Source organism: Rissa tridactyla, chromosome 4, assembly GCF_028500815.1.
Source record: "Rissa tridactyla isolate bRisTri1 chromosome 4, bRisTri1.patW.cur.20221130, whole genome shotgun sequence".
In the NCBI taxonomy this organism is placed as follows: Eukaryota; Metazoa; Chordata; class Aves; order Charadriiformes; family Laridae; genus Rissa; species Rissa tridactyla.
Genome location: NC_071469.1, coordinates 73,505,298 through 73,525,624, shown reverse-complemented (window position 1 = coordinate 73,525,624; position 20,327 = coordinate 73,505,298). Strand labels below are relative to the sequence as shown.

General features: G+C 43.4%; 1 protein-coding gene across 4 annotated transcripts in view; it reads left to right on the top strand.

The window, feature by feature from the left end:
- GLG1 (golgi glycoprotein 1) overlaps positions 1-20,327 on the top strand; it is an 89,295-nt gene that overhangs the window by 19,803 nt on the left and 49,165 nt on the right. For all 4 annotated transcript variants that reach the window (XM_054197692.1, XM_054197693.1, XM_054197694.1 and 1 more), the window contains one exon: positions 19,697-19,729. In XM_054197692.1, the coding sequence (XP_054053667.1) occupies positions 19,697-19,729 (33 nt within the window). The remainder of the gene's footprint in view (positions 1-19,696; positions 19,730-20,327) is intronic.

Sequence of the window (20,327 nt, the reverse complement as noted above, 5' to 3'; positions counted from 1 at the left end):
GAAGTCTTAAATCAAGTCCATTGTCTAGGACTCTGTATTTTCAATTTTCTGTTGTTACTGAAATGTAGTGTTAAACTAAGGTATAGCCTTGTAATAGTATTGCTCTCTGTTTTCAAACCATGCGGTTATCGTCTAATAACTTCAAGTGATCAATCTTGGAGGTTCTGGAGAAAACAAAATGAATTCTCAAAAGCTGAGGTGCCCGTGAGTCTCATGTATGAGAAACAGCAGCAATAATTCAGTTTTATTAGACGTGGCAACATAAGACCCCCTAAAACTAAGCTGAAGGGGCATTTGATTTAAGCAGAATACTATATGTATTAGTGTATAAAAGAAGGTTCAAAGAGAAAGGAAGCTACAGACTGCATTTCCAGGTAGTTAAAATGTCCATGACACCTTCTTTCCTTGCCGTCTCCTCTCTTCATAATCCTGCCATTGCTAGTGAACGTGACCAGCGAGCGGAACTGGATGAGCATCAGACTTCAGAGCTGCACGGATGTAACCAGTTGCTGGGCTTTCTCTCTGGCATAGTTCACCTATGCTTTTCTTGGACTTAATTCTCTTTCATTTTGTACTGCGGTAAAAGGAGACTTTCTGGTTAGACTCATTTGCCGTTATTTTCTCTAGCACTGCGCAGACTTGCTGATTTGTTTTGCAAGTCTCAAAAGATGTCTGATCTCAAACCAGTTTTAGCGATTTGAGATATGCGTGTATTGAAATGGATGTGCTCGCTCAACAAAAGGAGCACCTTGATTTACAGTCAGCTGTTGGGTGGCTCAGACACATGGAAATGTGCTTTAAAAGGGATCTAGATTTTATGGAAATGCTTCCTTGTCCTTTCTAGTCAATACAGAAAGGTTGTCTGGTGCAATTTTCTGGTGACCTGTTTCTAATTAACATGCAAATTAACTGCTTGGTGCTGGAGATCAAGCTTGCAAATACTAAGTGCTAATATGTGTTAGGCTGGGAAATCCCCGGCATCTGTTTAAAGCTCCGGCACTGTCTACCTTGTGATTGCTGCTGCCTGCAGAGTGGTTCCCTCTGGAGGAAGAGAGCTACTGCAACCTGCTGTCAAATGGCTCCTTTGTCTCACTTTAAAGAGAAGAGGTTTTAATTTTGTGATGTTGGTGCTCGTCGCCCCTCGTCGGGAGTCATTTGAGTGTATTTACAGCCTGGTTTCTCCAAAACTGTCTGCCGTGAAAACGGGCAAGATGAGCTGCTTCAAATATTTCCCTGGAGGAATCGCAGTGTTCCGTGAAGTAACATATTTCTTCATACTAGTGTTACAAATGCCAACTAAATGAAGAAATTAGCATATTTATTAATGCTTGTCATCACTTAAAATTTAGTTTTTCATTAAATGCTGCTGTACGACTTATATTTAGAAAGCAGCTTTGATCTGACAGGTAGAGATGATTAATTTAGTAAAGGTCTGGTCAAAAAGTGAGGTTGTACCTTTGTCCTTGAGGCATCTGCTTATTTTGATGTTACAAAACATCTTATCTTTCCTCTTCAGCCTTTTTGGGCCAACGTTGCCTATTACCAATGATTGTAACAGCTGATTTAGTAACACATTTTGGCACAAGCTGTATAAGGTACAATAAAACCCCACTTGATTTTCGGATTGCAGCTTGTTTCTGGTGCTGGCACTTAAGAAAAAGATCTTTTGTGCAAACTGAGCAAATTTGAAATGGAAAAAATGAAGCAAATAAGTGCTCAAAAGCCCTTTTCTTCTCCAAAATGCAACTAAGACTTAAGCTTTGTAAGAGAATTATGTTGAAACATCGAACTGTCAACAAAACCGAGTCTATTTTAAAGTGGAGGAAAAATGACTTTTAGCTGTGTAGGTCAATTCAAAGAGTTAATAACTGAACAGTTTGGTTGCAGGCGGAGCCAGCTCTCTGCTTGCTTGGTTCCGAAGCTCTGGTCAAGCTGGTGGTCAGTGTGTGGTCAGTCCTGAGCGGCACTAAACTGCACCAGTGAAGGGGGCTGGAGGTGAACCTGCCAGAAATGTTGTGCTCACTAGGTTGGGGCGGTGTAGTAAGAAAATAAGTTCTGTGAAAAATTGTAGCTCAAATTAGCATAGAGGCTCTTAATGAGCCTAATTAAAAGGAAACACTTCTGAAGAACCAGCATGAATGACTTTTAAATTCAGGAGTGTTCTTGCATAGACTATACTTCCTCCCCCCCTAGAAAGAGACTGTAAGCCTGCCTTATTATAGCAGTTAAAGCATTTCAGCAAACTGTGTATCGATGCCTCGCGTTAGCCTGAATGCCGTGCACTTTCCCTGGCGCTCCTGTCTTTACAGTGTAAAGCCTCACTCTGCTAATCCTGCTTCCACCAAAACTTTAAATAGAAGACGAGGAAGAAGGATCAAGTCTTCAGTTCGAAGAATTGATGGATTAACTCCGATTTGCTTATCTCAAAGGGCAGTAAGAACTGGCTTCTAGTAGTGAGCCCCACCTGCATTAGTAAGATCTCGCTTGTTCTGACCAGGTTTCGTCCTGCACAGCAGAGTCATTGAAGGAGGCAATCTTCCAGAAACGTGTGGGAAACTACCTGGGTGTTTTAGAGGGTATCTTGCTGCAAATAGTCAGCAAAGTTACTGCCAAGTTCATGCGATTGTCTGCTCTGGTTTTGAAGCCGGGTGTAAGGAAACCTGCTATTCCAGATGTTTTGGTACTTCCATGCAGAATCTCTTCCTCCAGTTCTGAAGTCGAGCTGAGCGTGTGTGATAACGTGCTGAGCTGAAAATAGCAGAGTTAGCGTTTGTCCCCTTAGACCGGACAAATCGTGTTGCACCCACCTCCCCCTTCACTAGAAGCAAGCCACAATTAGTCTCAGTTTGCAGAAGCAATTTTTATTTATGTAGCTGTGGAGCTCTCATCCTCCTACTGCTGCGGGTGCTGTGTTCAGCAGGTTATCCTCGCTTGGCTCTTCTTTGGGAATGGGGGGGCTGCGATCAGTCAAGGACGGTTCACTGGAAAGCATGAGAAGAATATACGCTTTAATAATACATTTTCTTCCCAGTTTTGCGTTGCAAGAACAAGAGGAACAACTTGGTTTTCTGAAGACTGTTGTCTTGTGCAGTAGGCGTTGGTCACGTGAGGACGTAGGACCATCATCGCTGAAATGGGGTAGATTCATTTGTGCTCTGAGAAGCAGCTTTGCAAGTTCAGATGGGCAGGAACCTTATATGTCTTAAATTACTTGCAAATGTGTGAATCTGCTTGTGGTAACAGGCCTGGGAGCTTACTCAGAGCAAAACAGCCTTTCTCGCAGCGGTTTGAGTTGGGTTTGGTGTAGGGGCTCACTTGTGGTGGTTGCATGTCTCTTATCAACTTGGTTGCCTGCAAAATGCTAGGTTTGCAAGTTTTGGTCTCTAAAGTGGAACAAACATAACTGATACACTTCATACACACAACTGAAACTGTAACAAACAAAAATGATAAGGAACAAATTAGCTTTTTTTGCCTGTGCTTTTTTTTTTTAGAGAAACATAGGGCATCTAGCACAGGAAGGCGTATGCAGTACGGTGAAGACTTCAGAATAAGTCCTGAGATTTCCTGATATTAAGCTATAATTCACTCTTGTTTCTCATTCAGTTTGCCTGAAGAATTGGCAGCCGCTCTGGCACAGTGGGGACTTTTTTATTTATAAAAGTTACTCTTTAGAGAGGCAGCCAAGCTGTTTCATCAGCCTGTACGCATAACTTCCTCGCAGGTTTGTGCCCTTCTTTGGCTTCTTATGGCAAGAGCTGCTCCCAGGACTTAACTTGATAATCTCACTGGTCCTGTAGAGAAGAGAATATAGAGACTTTTTTTCTAGCTTCTGGCCTGCTCACAGGTTGAGCTGGGCCTGGGGATTGGTTTTGAGGAGCAGGTCCATGATAGCTCAGGTTGACCTAAGTTAATCTTGTATTTATGTGTCATCTTTCCGCAAAGCATCACTGACCCTGGAGGCTGTTGTGAGAGGCTTCAGCTCAGTGGTAAGAAAGAACCTAGCAGAAAACTCCTTACAGAATTTAAGGAAAAGCAAGGAGGGTATTTTGGGTTGTGGTTTTTTTTTTTTGGATTCCCCCCGGTCAACTCATGCGTGTTATAATTCACCAACTATTCATCTGCTTCCTGAGTTCTGATAGACTTCACTTTAGTATACCTAAAAAGTACCGAAAATCTTTTGCTTTGTAATACAGATGTGATGCAAAGTTCTTTCTTGCCGAGAAGGGTTAGATGGACGCTTGCTTGTATTGTGCTCTGTGCATCGTGGTAGTGAACCTCGTGTTAGTCTCTGCTAAATGCAGGCAACGGTGAAATAAATGTCGGTGCTTCAGCAGCTTGAGAGGTGTGAGGACGATAGGCTTGTCTACATGGGGGTTCTTTTCCATACAGTTACACCACCTTTAGTTATGGGTAATACTTCACGAGTGCTTTATTTTGGGGTTAATTGTTTTAGGGTTTGCATTGGAAAAAGGATGAGTTAAACCAGGAGAAGTTTCTTGTGCAGAAATAGATGAAAACTAAAGTTATTCCACAGTATCTTCTCTTCTTGACCTCAGTGTTAAAGCTAGTTTGGTAATTTGCTAGATTATCCATTATAAAAATATCCTTGTTAATCTGGTTGCCTCGGGTAATCTGGTAGATGCTATGTTATAGTTAGAAATGTAAACCCAAATTTGCTAAATTCAATTTTGCGGGCTTCAGGAAGCCTGACAGTGTTGCTTTTGAAATGCTTGGCCTGTGATTAAATGAAAATTGTCTGGACATGGCAGTTCTTAATTTGCTGTAAGGCTTTTCTGTCCTTGCTTCTTGTTTTGGAGGGCAACGAGGAAGGAGGTAGTATATTGCCATGATTGGGCAAAGAGCAGGGAACCACTAGAGTTGGTGCCAAGCCTAGCACTCACCATGAGCTACAGATTTTCAAAATGCAGCTGATAACTATGTACACAAAGGGGAGGAAAAAAAAAAAAAGAATCTTTAAATGATGTTTACTGGTCCCTTCCAACCAAAACCATTCAATGATTCTGTGATCTTTGCTCTCATTATGTAAATCCTGTCTATTCCTTATTGCACCATTTGAGTCCAAATGTAGTTTGTAGAGAACTGTGTGTGATAACTTTCCGTTTATTGGGGGCTTGGAAAACACCTAAGGATTGCATCTGAATGTTGAATAGTTGCTGGAGAAGATTTTGCTCTTGAGTTCCTTCTCCATCTGCTCTCATGTTTTAGATGCCTCAACCTCTTGTGTCACTTTTGGACATTTACCTGAAAGATACCACTGAAGCTTTGAATGTTCACTTTCAGTAACTGTTTTGCTAAGGTTTAATTTTGACTTAAAAGAAAATAAATAAATGAAGTAGTATGTGTCTCGTAAGAGGTAGTATCAGTTGCTACTGTGCCAGGTATTCTTTCTTCATGCGCACCTACTGAGGTGCTCCTGCCTCTCACTGTTACTTGGGAATATCTGACTTATTTCTGGAGATCTGTTTGCATCTAGTACCTCTGGTATTCTGTGGTTTATCTTTCATTGAAAATTGTCATGGGACAACCATATCTCCAGCCCCTTCTCTACTCTGTGTTGTATAGTAATCCTAAAATACACAGATAAATCATTTTGTAAGGTTTTTTTTTTCCTTTTGTATGGAGATTGACAAGTTTTTTTGCCCAGAAGAGTTAATTCTCACCCTGAGCAAGAACTTTTCAAGACTAGTGAAAGACATCGTGGAAGACCAAAATAGGGGGGGTTTGTTGCAGTGTTGACCCGTGCTTAAAGCATTCAGTTCCCACCTTGTTTTTGCAAAAGTTGCACTACTCCAACATTTTTTCTCTTATCATTCAGATAGGAATCTGCGTGCAAGGGATTTAAATGCTTGTGCTGGGTGGAAAACTGCTTACCTGAGGGTACTGCTGTCAGCTTTTCCCTCTGTGTCCCCAGAAGTATGCCACTGCCTTCTTGTGGACGTGTGAACTGCATCGTGTCCCTGTGCCACTTGGATAAGAACAAATCAGACTCTGAAATTCCTATTCTCAAGTGTTATCTGTTGGGGAAAACATGTTGATTCTGCTTAGGGGCTGGGACAAAACAATCTCCGCGTGTTAACAGGTTCTACGTGAGGACTGTCTGGGCTTTGCCATCAGCATACTGGAAGTAATCCTGAAAACGAGGTATTGTCTATTGGGCATTTCCATGCCTGCAGAGATTTACAACTTCATCTTTATTTCTTCAGCCACAACGGGGCTTCAGATGATGGGAAAACCTTGCTTTAGTGTGTAACTTCAAATAGGTTAATAGTGCATAACTATATACAGACCACCACCAGAGACTAAGATAAAGTATTTTCTGTCAAGTGTCAGTTGTTGCTGCTTATGAAATATTTAAACTCTGAAGTTCTCTTTTTAGGTAGAATTGAAAATTCAAGTTCGAGGAGGAAGAAGGTGTAGCGCTGCCCGTGTACTTGCCCTTCCCGCCTGCCCTGGCTGGTGCAGGTGGCTGGCTTCTCGGTCTGTATTCACGAGCCTTGTCATTGATTCTGCTGTTTGTCAGAAAGAATCAGGAGGAAGAATAACCAACTGTTTCTAGCGCAGTTGAATTGTTGATTGAATTCTTGTATTTTGACAGGCAAAGATTGTTCAGCAGTGATCGTGGTGGTGGTACCGCATGGAGCTGTGTGTTGGTACCAAGCTGTCTGCAGCAGCACTGACTACCTTAGTGCTTTGCTCCCTTCTCCCTCCCCTGTTATTTTCTCTCTGTCAGTATTAGCAGAGAAGCTGTAGGTGTGCTCAGTCTCTTTAATTGCAGCTTCTCTTTATTCATAGCTTTTTAAGTAGGAGTTACGGAAACAGTAATTGGAAGGATTTGCGGGCAGGTGTCTGGCTCTCCTGCATACCAGTAAGACATCTTTCTACTAACGTTGCTTTCCAGAAAGCTCTTCAAGCTCACTTCTAAAATCCAGCATCAAACATGGCTTTTTTCTTTTTCTTTTTTTTTTAAAGTTGCTCATCTGTGCAAGACTAGTCAGCTATAATTTCTTCGTTTGGCTTAAGGGAAACTGTTACTGATCTGGCTGCTTACCGTGGTATCGTTTTAAATCCTCTGAATTACCATTACGGTCAGAATTTTCAAGCAAAATGCTTGGCTTAACGGCTCTATATAGCTATTGAGCTGAGCAGTTCAAGCTGAAAAACTCTAGTGCTTTTTGGAAAGGAGCTCCCAAAACTACAAAATGCATTAAAAGCCAAGCTTCTGTGGCAGAGGAGACCAGTGCCTATGGAGAAGCCCGATGCAGCTCAGTGCCCCGGGCTTCTCCTGGGAACAAGGTTAATCTAAACCCGTATCTAACCTCGTGAGGAAGTGCAGAGCTTAAATAAGAAGATGTATGTACAGTTTTCTTTGTTTTAATCCTTTAATCAGTGTGGTGAACTAAGGAAAGGTACTTGGTTTGGCCCTGTAAGAGGGCTTTTGTTTGCATGTTCTGAAGGCAAACAGAATTTTTATTTGGTAGTTTGTTACTAATCCCATGGAAACCTTGCCTTAGCAGTGACTGTAAAGACTTATTCATGCTGATTTTTTTTTTTTTCTGTTGAACAAAATCCAAGTGTTTTTTATCCAGGGTTAAAATAAACATTAGAGTTTGCTTTTCTTCCAGTTATATAAAGAAAACATTATGATTCATCCAGGTGAGAAGTTCTGCGGCTGTGTGCAATACCACGCTGGTCCTGTGCTTTTGAAGGAATTATGCCCAAGCAAAGGAGGAAAAAAAATGCATTTAAATTAGTTCGTGTTTTATATCTAGTCCCTTAAAATGACTTGTGGCTTGCATCTGCCTTTCCCCCTGTATTTTGTACACAGATTCCTAAATAGCTGGAGTGCGCTGTGTGCTGGGAATCGGGCCTGCCAGTGGGTTGATGACTCATTTCCTTATTGGTGCAGATGTGTACAGTAAATGTTGCTGGATAACTCTTTTTCACATGAAATGCGGCTCCCCTGTGAGAAATGAACAGACAGCCTTCACTTTCATTCCATGTGCACAAAAACCTGGTCCTGAAGAAAAGCTCACGTGGCTTTTCTCGCTGCAGACCACAGGGTTAGCTCGTAGCAAAGGGTAAGGCTTGGAAACGGCTGTGTGATGCTGCTTGAGGCTTTTTCGATTTTTTTTTTTTTTTTTTATCATGCTTCTCTGTCAAGCTTAAAAACAAGCTGCTGTTTATACCAGCACAATTCTTTAGGTAAATACACTAAGCCATTTATTTAATCGAGTATGTCATGCTTTTCAAGAAGACTTCTTTTGAATGGTGTGCTCTACCTTTTGGCCAAGCAGGAATGAAGCACGATCGTATTTTTTTCACATCAGTAAAGGCGTTAACACTGTAGCTTTGCTGAAAATCTGTTTCATATGCTTGCGCGTGTAAAATCTAGGTGCGCGTTGCTGGAGTGTAGCAGAGATGAGGTAGTAAGGTAAAATAAAGTGCATTAGTCATGCTGCGTGGCGTGAGTCTCCAAGAAGAGAAGTGGCATTTCTGATTTTGATGCTGCTGCGGAGGTCTGCAGCTGAGCGCTGCACCTTGTAGCTCTGCCGTGAGTCACCCTGCCCTGCTGCCTTTACTTGCTGAGACATTTATAACTTGGTTTAATGTTGTGATGTATAATCTGAATGCAGAATGCCTAACGATGTTGTGAATCAGCTGTTTTCATCTGGTCTTTCTGGTCTTTTCCTTTTTCTTGTCGTGGCTCTTACAAAAAGAGAACCAGACGCTAGGGAAATCAATTTACCACAACAATTTGTGTGGCTCCCAGGCAGATTGATTTAAATAAGCAAGAAGCTTAGATTTGAATAATTTCAGTCTTGCTTGAACACTCTAGTAATCTTTCTGGAGCTTTCTAGTCTGGCAATATTACTTTGCAGCTAATTTTAGCTTTTATTGCTAAGCTTGGTATGTTTCCTGACTAAATTGATATGATCTGTAATTATTTAAATGCTTGCATCTTAATGTTTCTGTCTTTTTTTAATAATGTTTAAAGATGGCAAGACGTTATCTACTGAATTACTTTTCCATGCATCAAGCTGCTTTTGGAAAGAAATGGAAACGTAATTAAAATGTAGAAAATGAGTATTGTTAAAGTAGAACTGAAGTACTCTGCTTAAATACTGGATCAGAACAGTTGTTTTACATGGAAAAATTGTTAATACATCAGTTGAGCTTTCCTGGTCATTATGACCTTTGAGACCTGAGAATAAGTAGATTTTTTTTATTTTATATTTCTTTCTAATGATTAGAAAAAAAGATTCTTTTTCTCCTCATTCCTGTTCAGTGCCTCAGCTTCAAGATATTGAAGAGAATGCAGTTGTAATTGAGAACCTGGTTTGTCCGCACGTGTGGAAAAAGCTCGTTTGTCAGAAGTCGGTGATGAGCTCCCAGAGGAGGAAAGGAAAGGTTTGCAGGGGCAGCGCGCTGGCAGGTTCCTGGGCTGTATAGCAGTGGCTTCGAGAGCAGAAGCATCCACCATGGGTCCCCTGTCACGTAGCAGTCCTGTGACTGATTCCGCCAACCTCCTTGTGAATTTTGAGCTTGGTGCATCTTGCCCAGCCTTGTTGCCGATGGTGTCATCCATCAGATGGACTCGGTGGTTGTTTTTGGCTCTCCGGTGTGTGAGGAGAGAGGACTTGACTTCTGGCTGCTTTTGCGCTCTCGAATTTCTTCAGTTTCTTGGTCAGAGAGGCTGCTGGTGGATACGTCTTTGTGACTGAGGCTTCTGTTGGCTTATCCTGACTGGTGTTTTTTGGCTGGCCCGGACTGCATTTAGCCATAATTCATGTTTCTGAGGAGAACTGCAAATTGAGAGTGTAATAGGAATGGATGCCCTACCCAGCCACCTTAAAGAAAGTTTTGAAACTTGTTGTTGAGTGCCTTCTGTTTTGGGGTTTTGTTTTTTTTTGGGGTGGTAAAATTGGTGGTAGATTATTCTTCATTGTTATTTGGGAAGCACAGATCAATACTACCTTCTGAAGCACAGGGTAGTGTAGGGAGCAGAGGTTATTTTGGACGTGCATCTTGTGGGCAGTCCTTCCCGTACGGGAGAGACTGGGAATGGAAGCAGGGCACCGTGCTGTTTCTAGGACTCCGGAAAACAGCCTACAGCCTTTTCCCACTGAGTTCAGCGAGTGACTGTGAGAATCCAGCAAAGCACATCTCGGGGGGGCAGGGGGCGGATAAACTTGTACGGGGCTGGAGAAGTCCTGGCCTGCCGAGGCGGTGTCCTAATTCTCTGTCACAGAGTGATGTCTCTTGCAAGCTGCCGTTGTGGGCTGTGCTGTAGACCTTAATGTGCATTAATGCTTTGTGCTTTTTTGCAGGTATTCCCACAGTGTACAAAGGCAGTGCTGTTCCTTAGGTGAATTTGATAGCCTCTCTCTGTGACTTGCCCCTCCAGTGTAATGGGATGTGCTCTTTTGAATAACCAGAAAGTTTTCAACAGAGGAGTTTCTTTGGGAGAATTGGAGAATGAATAACGTAGCAAGTCCAGCTTTTTTCTGACATAGGGTGATCTCTTAAAATATTTTAAAATTCAGACTTCAGGCCGTTGTCAGTAGTGTCAAGTCGAGAGCTTGTGTGCAGTGCGGCTTAGCTTCTGTGTTGTTGATATAATGAATTTACGTTGGAATGTGTCCTAACAGTGTTTTAATTGTTGTCACTGTAGCATTGGGGAGCCCCAGGCCTCCACTGGGTTTTCGCTGTAGCTGTGCAGTACCTACAGCTTTTTCAGTGAGCTTGTGAGGGGTGTGATGAGGAAGGAGAGGCTGGATCCAGCTGAGGAGAGGAAGGTGGCTGGGCATCGTTGTTGAGCACTTGTGGTAGGCTTTTTTTCATGTTTTGAATAATACCATGGTAAAATTGACACATACAGGGGATGATAAAACCTGTGGTTGTGGTCAATGCTGAAGCATGAGAAGAACTGAAATGATTTATTTTAACAGCAGGGAGTTGCCCGGCTCAGGGTTCTCGTTCTTCACCTGCCTCTTAACTGCGGGGAAGAAGCGAGAGATGTGTTGGGGCCCTGTGGATCTTCTGAAGGAAATCCCAGTGTTTTATTTCAAATCCAGCTGTTAGAAGTGGCTGAATGCTGTCTGTGCTAGGGCTGCCCCTCCTTTTGAGGGAGACTTCCCCATTGCGCTTAATCTTTCAGGAAGGCAGCTGGACTGACAGCTGAGGTCCAGGAGACTCGGTGCTTTCAGAAGATCTCTTGCAGGGTAACAGTGCTACAAAGCTGCTGGTGGTGGGTCCCTTGGTACATCCTGCCCCTGCTTTGGCATTGCACGGTGACAAAAGAGATGCTGAGTATCGGTGGGAATTCAGGAGGACATAAGCCAAGTGGAAAGCTAAAATAGTCCTTTCCTTGTAAAAGCGAGGGACTAGTGCTGGGTTGCGTGCAGGAATTTTTGCAGGCCTGTTTATCCATGTGTACCTGCATTTTACTGTGAGGGTGGTGAGCCCCTGGCCCAGGTTGCCCAGAGAAGCTGTGGCTGCCCCATCCCTGGAGGGGTTCAAGGCCAGGCTGGATGGGGCTTGGAGCAACGTGGTGTGGTGGGAGGTGTCCCTGCCCAAGGCAGGGGGTGGCACTGGATGGGCTTTAAGGTCCCTTCTAATGCAAACTGTTCCACGATTCTATGTTCAGCACTTCTTGGAAGTACTGATGTTAAATGTAATTGTCCCTCCATTACTCTGATCTGAAATACTGACAGCTGTGCTGGAGGTAACTCTAAGTTTATTTTGCCTCAAAAAAATGTGGGTGGGTGGGGTGGAAGAGTAGGGCTCCTGAAGGAAGGAAGGAAGACTTCAAAATAAAATTGTTCTTGTGGTTTGTGGTTAAGGCTGGAGTGACTTTTTTGAGGTATTTGATTTTTATTGCCTCTAAGCAGAATAGCTGGCAGGAGTTAAAAATAGCCGAGTCTGCTTCCCACCTGTTTGGATGCTCATCTTATTTTGGTTCGGAGGTGGAATGTGTGAATGTAAATTACCAGGATTAAAGCAGCGCTGCTCGTGCCCCTGAATGATGGGCACGAGATGCTTATTGCTCCTTGGTGAGGACAGGCACCCTGATTGATGTGAAATGTGTGCGGGAGGAAAATGCTCCTGGAGAGGGATCTTTGGGAGCAGCGTATGGCTTTCACTGTGGAAAATCAGAGTCATGAGCCCACATGTTGAATAACAAAGGCAGAATATTGTCTGATTGAGTGTTTAGAGCATTGTTCTCTGTTTATGCTGAATGAAGCAAGAGCCCTTGGTGGGGGAGCCTGGTAGTGATTAGTGATATTCTCCTGCACATGAGCAATGGGAGTGTAATGAAGCAGCCTGTAAGTGGGGAATGCCGGAGCTTGATTGCTTTGCTTTGCAGCATCACACTTCATTAAGTGGTGGGAGCGGAGAGATGAGTAAGCAGAGTTTGCTCTGAAACCTGCACTTAAGTGCTGCGCTTCTCCTGTGCCTTGGGACACGGGGCTTTGGGTACGAACTTCTTTCTTAGCTTCTGTACAAAGCTAATTTAGAAAGGATTTCTCTAGTTGCAGGCTGCATGCCTCCAAAATGTTATTCTCTGAGGAGCAGAGTATGTTTAGGGCAACAGGCTCCTCTTGGGAGCCAGGGGCTCTGCCGCACCATGTACAACAACCTTTTATTTTGTGTAAAACTAAAGCTTGCTTGTACACTCTTGGTGGCATTTTGGAAGCTTTCTGTCAAGTTAAGCTCAACCTGCAGTGCTGTAGAGTATGTACAGTCAAAAGATGTGAAGTCTCTTTATTGAGAATAAGTGATGAAATTTGACATACTAAGAGATGATTACTGTATTTAATAATGGCTTTTTACTAGCTGTTGCACTGGAATGGTTTGCTGGGGCCTCTTTTCTCTATTCTTCGCTTGTTTCTCCTCTGGATCCCCCAGCAGACACTGCAGTACTGCCGCAACCCATGCTGTTGATTTTTACCTCTCTACTGGAATACTCTTCAGTTATTCTGGGATGTTTCTGGTTGCGTTTAAGGCAGAGAGTCATCCAGGAAGGTAGTCTCAGCATAGATTAAATAGACATATGGGCTGGCTGATGCTGCAGGTGGAGTTGCTGCTGTGCTTCCCCAGCAGTGCTGGTGGGACTCCTCCAGAAGCCCATTCTTATTAGCCTGGCAGAAAACTCTAAAATGACAAAGCACTCTCCTGTTATTGGCTGAGTTTTGGACTCTGTTGGTGCGCTGGAGCCAGCGGCAAGGGTGAGGAAGATGTCAGGCTCCCCACCACCTGGGTCAGTGGGGTATCAAGTGGGTTAAGCAGTCTTCTGTGGTTTCACCTTACTCTTCTAACAGCTCTGCTTCTCCTTTCCTCCTCCTTTGCGACACTGCCAGCATCCTTGCATGCCTTTTGGTCTTTAAAGTTTTTTTGCCAGAGTTGTGAGAGAGCTTTCCAGGAGCAAATCCTGAAGCCTTCTGGCTGGATCTGCAGCTCGGTGTCGGCGCTGTACTTAGTAGTGGAGCTGTGTTGTGGAGGAGCATTATGGGAAACATTAGCTCTGGTAGCAGCGCTGCCAAACTTCTGCTGCAAACGTGTAATTTCAGGGTCTGTCTTGCTCCACAAAGCATCAGGTCTGGCTGGAAAAGCCTCTAAGAGGAGGACGAGAGGGGACTAAGGGAAGAACAAACAAACATCTGGGACGAGTTTGCTTTGATCGTGCTGAGTGTTAGAACATGCTGTGATGTGTGGATCAGCATTGCAATGAGAAAGGTCCCAGCTAAGAGGGCTTAAGGGCTTGAGAGTCCCCCATGGGGGGAGACAGAAGCAGCCGGGACAGGAGTAGCTTGTGCCGAGAGGGCTGTTTCGGGCTGTTTCGCATGGAGCAGCTCTGTGGCCCCAGGCATCCAAGCACCAGCCTTGCAGCTTTGCACAGCATCTGCTGGTAAGAAATAACCAGCAGAGAGGTTTGATTTGTTAGGTGAATGGAATCGGTGTGTTCTCTTTAATTGCACCGTCATCTGTGGTCGCTTTTGATGCATGCGAATTAAAACTTGAGCGTTTTCTGGCGGTTTACTGCCTATGGTATTTGCAGTGGGAGAAATCTCTGCTGCAGAGGAAGGGCATGCGGTCTGCTGAAGACTTTTTTTTTTTTTAGTGTCAAGCAACTGTGAAAAAAGCAAAACATGACAACTTGTAAAATTCCATTGACTTCTTATCAAAGCTACATAGGAAAGGGTAAGACTTGCTGAACTTTCTTGGTGTTTGAAGCAGATAGTAAAGACACTGGATCCTCAAAGTGTGGGTGGAGAAGGCCAGAGTCATCCTTGGCTGCTTTTTCTTTGGCTGCGGGGCCCAAGGGACACACAATGTGTTGTGCTCGGGTTTTTTGATTTTTGCTTTGTGATACCCTTTCTGAATGGTCTTAATGGTTTCATACCCATGGAGGATATAATATGTTAGCATAGGTGGAAAAGTTTGTGGAATCTGCAATTTGCTTAAAACAGTTGCAGAATTTGGTGTTTGGGGTGATTTGCTACTTGTGCTTTGTGTGTGTGTGGGGTGGCTAAAGAAATTGCTGCTGGTCAGGAGAATTTGACTTTTGTACACAAAGTTCTGTGTGTGTTTTGGAGGTGGTTGTTGGGTGTTTGTGTATAACTGGAGTTATTAAGCTTGCATAAACTAGGAGTGCCTAACCAATGTGGAAATAATTATTTGGTCAAATGATTTGTAGCATTGCAGACTTTGGCTCTCTGTAAGTGAGGAAAAAAAATATTTGTGTGAAATAAGCAAAGCATATGGAAGCTAGGAGCTTGATAACTTTGGCACATGATATCTGCACAGTACCATGCTTCAGACTGGCTTTTTTCAAAGCATGAATGATAAGCATGGAGATTTTTTTGCTGACATGACAACGCTGGGTTTGTTTTTACTACTAACTGTTCACTGGCATTAGAGTATTTCAAGCTCAGTTTAACTTTTATTGTTCACTAAACATGTAATTAAATTACGAAATCTTCTCATCTGTTTTGAACTTAAATTATCACTGGTTTTAACTTTTTTTTTTTAATCACACATGACTCCTTTAGGATTACAGGATGTGCGAGGATGGTTTACTGTAGCCATATGCTCGTTGGCACAGAACTCCGGGATGTTTCAGTAGGTTTGAAGCACGGCTGGTTGTGTCGCGTGTGGTTTTTCTTCTTTTACAAAAGCTGTGTTGCTTCTTGCCTAGACTACTGTGTCTGCTCTTTTTTCCACAGATTCTTCTGCAGCATCGTTTCTCGTGGTTGCCTTGGGAAGGGATCGGGTTTGCAGGAGCATGGCTCCTCCAGATCTCTCCTTGATCTCTACCTTGCATCTAGCCTCTGCTGTTTTCTGGCGTCCTAAGTCTAGCTTGGTAGCTGCGGATTGAAGTGCTTTTATTGTGAGTTTGCTGTCCCGGCTGGGTGTGTTCGGTGCAGAGGGATTGCAGTTATCTGTGGAAGGACACAGCTAAGAGTCAGTTTTCCCTTTATCAGCTTGGTAGCCTCCTCATTAGAAGCTCCTGGGTCAGCAGACCTGCTCTGCTGTTTCTCTACAGATATTGGTGATAAATGTGTTTTGTTTAGCTGAGAGCGGAAAACTTCACCGTGGTGGCTGGGATCCATGAGCTGCCTGTACTGTGAATCCGCATGCATCGTGCTCTGTAGTGTATCGTACGTGGGACAGCCCAATAAACTGGGGAACACCCACAGTCTGGCTGAACTTCTGCCTACCCTCTTTCATAGGAAGGTAGTTGCTTTAATTAACATCCTTTCTTAATTGACTTGTTTGATCTTTTTGAGATCCATTCCTGATTTTAGGGAGATAACATCTACTGGGTTCCTCCCATCCGCAAGCCAGTTGCCTTTTTATGTTGCTGGTTTGCTCCATGCTGGTTCTGGGTGGTTTTTGCTTGAGCGGGTCCAAAGTCTGTTGTCTTCAATGCCTGAAGATTATCCATAGTTAGTATGTGGGAGATGCCTAGTCCTTACTTCTCAGCAAGTGCGCAGCTACTCTTGCTGTAAAAGAATAGTGGAAATGTCTGCTGTCATCCCCTGTTCTGCTCTAAGGAGGGGTTAAAATCTGGGAATAAAGGCGTTTGTGCGGTTGACTTCAGACTCTCATATTTGCATGCCATTTGCAAGGGAGCAAAGGAAAGGAAGGTCAAGAAGCTGCTGGTGATTAGAAGAATCTCTGCAGAGAGTTCTCCCAAGACGTTGAGTTTCATCCACAGTAGCTGATTAGGATTCTTACCTTGCTTTTCAAAATCCAGTGGTGTGAATTATTTTTTTTTTCAGGCTGTGATGGAATAAGACAGTTTGGTTTGTATACACAGCTGAAAGGGGCTCTGACGTTAACTGCACCCCAGGCAGTGTGCTCTTCACTAGATAGTGATACATAAAACTGGTTCATGATGTGGCTACGACTAGATAAGTATTGCTGGGAATCAGCATGATGATGGTCCATTTCTGAAGATAGAACGCCAATGCCTTGTGCCTCCTTGGGCCTGGGTTGTGGTGGTGGGTTGTTCATTTGCTGTATAGTTTTGACCTACTTTATACCACTGCTGAAGCAGAGAGATTTAGAAAGGGATGGCTGTCACGGCTTGTTTCAGTGAGTTGAGATCTGGTGTTGATGACCTCATAGTCTGGTGGTAATATGACTTCATACAAACCTTTGAATTTCTTTGTAGCATTCACAATACTAATGCGGTATGATTTGTGCCTGTTGTACGTGGTTGAATGGAAGGAAATGCTTTTTCTGTTCAACTTTTCTTATAGCTGGTACTTGTGCTAAATGCTGCTTTTCCTGGGAGGTAGGAAGTGGTGCTTATACTCTGGAATGTGAGTGTTAGTGTGTGAAGGAGTTTGGAGAGCTTTTTAGAGAAGTGCAAAGGGAGGCAATATATTCCCACCGAAGCTGCTAAATATCAGAAAGCTTCTGTGAGCCCAGAGGCACATGTACTTTCAGTAAAGTCTGGTTTTAATCCTTCAATTAGGAGCTGTAAGAAAAGTCCTTCTCCTCGCTAATCAGTGGAACGTCCTTGCCATCAGCTTCCTCTCCTAAAATGCCTGGACTAGTAGGCGGTGCTGGGCTGCTCTCCTCCTTCCTCCTGCCCCGGGGGGCCCTCTGAGCATCCCTGTTCCTCAGGCTCGCCACATGGGAATGACACAATGCAGCTTTTCTTGCTCCTCAGCTTCTCTTAGTGGTAACTTGAAACTTACCTTTTTTCCTGACTCTTACTGCACAAGGATATTGTTCTGCAACTGTTCTCGTTGGGAAGGTTTCTTGGGTGGATGTAGCGGAGGGAGGGCCACAGGCTGTCGCCTAAGGCAGGCAGAACTGGTGGAGGCTGTGCTGGGGAGATTTTTCTTCCCCTTCCTCAAATTCAGCCCTTCAGACACAAGATTTAAAAAAAAAGGGTTATTTTTCTCCTTTTGCTTCACTGAAATTGGGAGAAGCGGGTCAATATTGCCACTGAACCCACCTCTCCTACACTTACAATGGTGAGAGGGAAGAAGGATCACAGATTTTAGCTAGCAGGTGGTCATCTTGTTCCGTGTGTGAAGGATTATTGGCTAGATGTTATGCTTTTGCATATTTAAGTACTGAACTGCGAATGTATGCAGTACTAAAGCTTAGTTAACATCCCATTTAACTTCCATTACTCTTCTCAGAAGAATAAGGCTTGATTTCTCAGCACTGAGGTTTGCCACAGAGCCCAGGGAAGGCTGGTGTTTCAAAGTGCAGTATTTTAATGTTGTGTGGTTCAAGAAAAGCTTGTTCAAGCTTCCCAAGTCAGTGAGAACCAGTCTCTTACCTTCTTGGGCTCATCTTCTCAGAAAGACTGAGCCTTAATCTTTGGTGGATCTGAAGCAAAGGTTCCTGAAGCAACCAAAAGAAGGGTTTTGGAAGAGTGCTTTCTGGCCCTTTCAGATTCTTCCGCTTGCAGATGCGTTAGTAAGTCCTGTCCTCTGGAGGAGAATTACAGTGCTAGCCTATATATTTTTATAAACTATCCTCGATTCAGACTGAGACAACAACTTCAGTGGAGGGCATTCTGACTCTCAGCTTTTGAAATTAGCTCGGTCTAATACCTCCGTCTGGTGCCAGATGATCAGGATGGGTGCCTAAAAGTAAGGAAAAACTGCCTTGGAAGCCATGATAGTGTTGGTCTTAGAGGCTGCTTTAAAGTAGTGTAATTTGGATGTCATCTTAGTCTTCAGTTGTGAAAATCAATTCTGCAGTATGAGGATAAGAAGCAGACTTCTCATAGCCTTTAAAAAAAATAGTTGGTATCCTAATGTTCAAATTGATGATTACTTCGGGAGGTATGGTTTTAGATGGTGGCAGTCTGACCAAACTGCAATTAATTACTGTAATCCTTCAGGTACCATTTTGGTTTTTATGTTCTAAGCGGAGAGGTAATTTCTGCCACTTCCCGCTATACAAAATAAAAGCTCTTAGTTAATAATGGCTGTAATTAAGGACTTGGAAACATTTCCCATGCTCTCTTTTTCCCCATAAACTTGTGTTTGTGCTTTTGAAAGCAGCAATGGCATGTGCGTTGGCGTAACACATCGTGCAGCAGCACACGTGTGCTCTGAAAAACTTTTTGTTTTCCTTCCAAAACTGATGAAATGCTACTTCTCTTATGTCATATATCTGAGGTCTAATGTGTTAGTGTCAATGGTGTGTTTAAGCTTTAGTGATTTTGAGTGCCTGTGGCTCTTTGAACGTGTCTGGCATCTTCAATATCAGTGGAAGCGGAGACTTTGTGAGTCAGGGTTGATTTTTCTGTGGGCACGATGGGCGGGTGATTTTTGTCCTGCGATTGTGCTTGTTTGCTATGGCGATGAGATACGGATTTGTATGATTAACTTTTTTTTTCTAGGAGTTCTCGGTTATGAGAGCTACTCGGCTGGAGGGAGGACAGGATGGTTTGCAGCCCGAGTTCTTCCGAAAGCAGCTCCCTGTGGAGCGTGGGCGTTTCTCTCCAACATGCTCGCTGGGCTGGTGGAGGCCGCACGTTAGGACTTGGCGGTTGGGTTGTCATGAGGACACAGCAGTACCTTCCTTACTAGAAAATAAAGAACATAGCGAATATTTTGAAATGATGTGCGGATACTGGATGTTACTGGCTTCTTGTGGTTGAAAGTGCGAATCTCAGGGCTGCTTTGGAGCAGTCCCTTCATGTCCAGCTGAAAGAAAAGACATTGCTTCTCAAATGGGGAATACAAACACTTTGATCGGGGAGGGAAGCGAGTCCTAGCTCTCTCCTTTGTGCAAGCATGAAAGTTATTTTTCATTAAAACTTTACTGCCAAATCTTTGTTTTCCCACAGATGCTTTTTTGCCTTCTTAGTTTGGGCAACTGGGCCAAACACAAGCACATTCGTTAATGTTTTTGCAGCATCTACATAAATGCTGCTACTCTTGTGCCACTTATCTTCTGTAGAGTTAAGACAGCGGTGTGTCAAAAGTACCTGTTATTTCGATCTTTTTGTTACTTGGGTATCATCACTCTTACTATGTGGGTTTTAAAATTTCCAATTGCTTATGTCAGACTGTTTCTTACAATGAAAATGAGTTGACAGTATGTTAGTTTCTATAAGTTTTGACTCTTCTGTATGTGAAATACACCACATCAGCAGTGAACTGATGCTCCTTTTTTCTCTTTTCAGCCAGATAACGAAATCTCTTCAGACTGCAATCACGTAAGTACTGCTTTGTTTTATTCAGTCTCTAGCTGGGGCATCTGCAGCTTGGATTCCTTATCAGCCTTAGGTATTTTGCACAGTTTGTTAGTTTGCAAAAGGCATTAATCAGGACACGTTTGGATTTCCGTGCTGACCCGTGGAAGAAGTACACAAGGCGACTTCTTTAACCCAGTTTAGCCACTGTGGTCTTACTGGAGACTTCGTAGTGGAACATATCTAAGAGCTTTATAAACTGTACTTCTGTATCAGAGGAGGACAGCAGACATCTTTCCTATTTTATAGCTGGGGGGTGGTTCCCGTGAGTTACTGGGAGCAATGTGATGCGCTCCTTTTGGGAAAGATGTGAGCAGTACTGAATTTAAACTCTTAATTTCAGCTGCTGGAGCCTTCTGTATTACTTTCACAGCTGCTAAATTCTTAGACTCGTTTGGAAGATGCTGTGGGGGTGTGATATTTAGAGGCAGTTTGAACCACTTGGCTGGTTTTAGAACAGATTTCCTCTCAGCACTGTGTTTAACAGTGAGCAAACTGTTAGCCAGTTTTCAGGCTGTCAGGCTGACTCGTCAAATCCCGAGACTCTTAAAAAAAAAAAAAT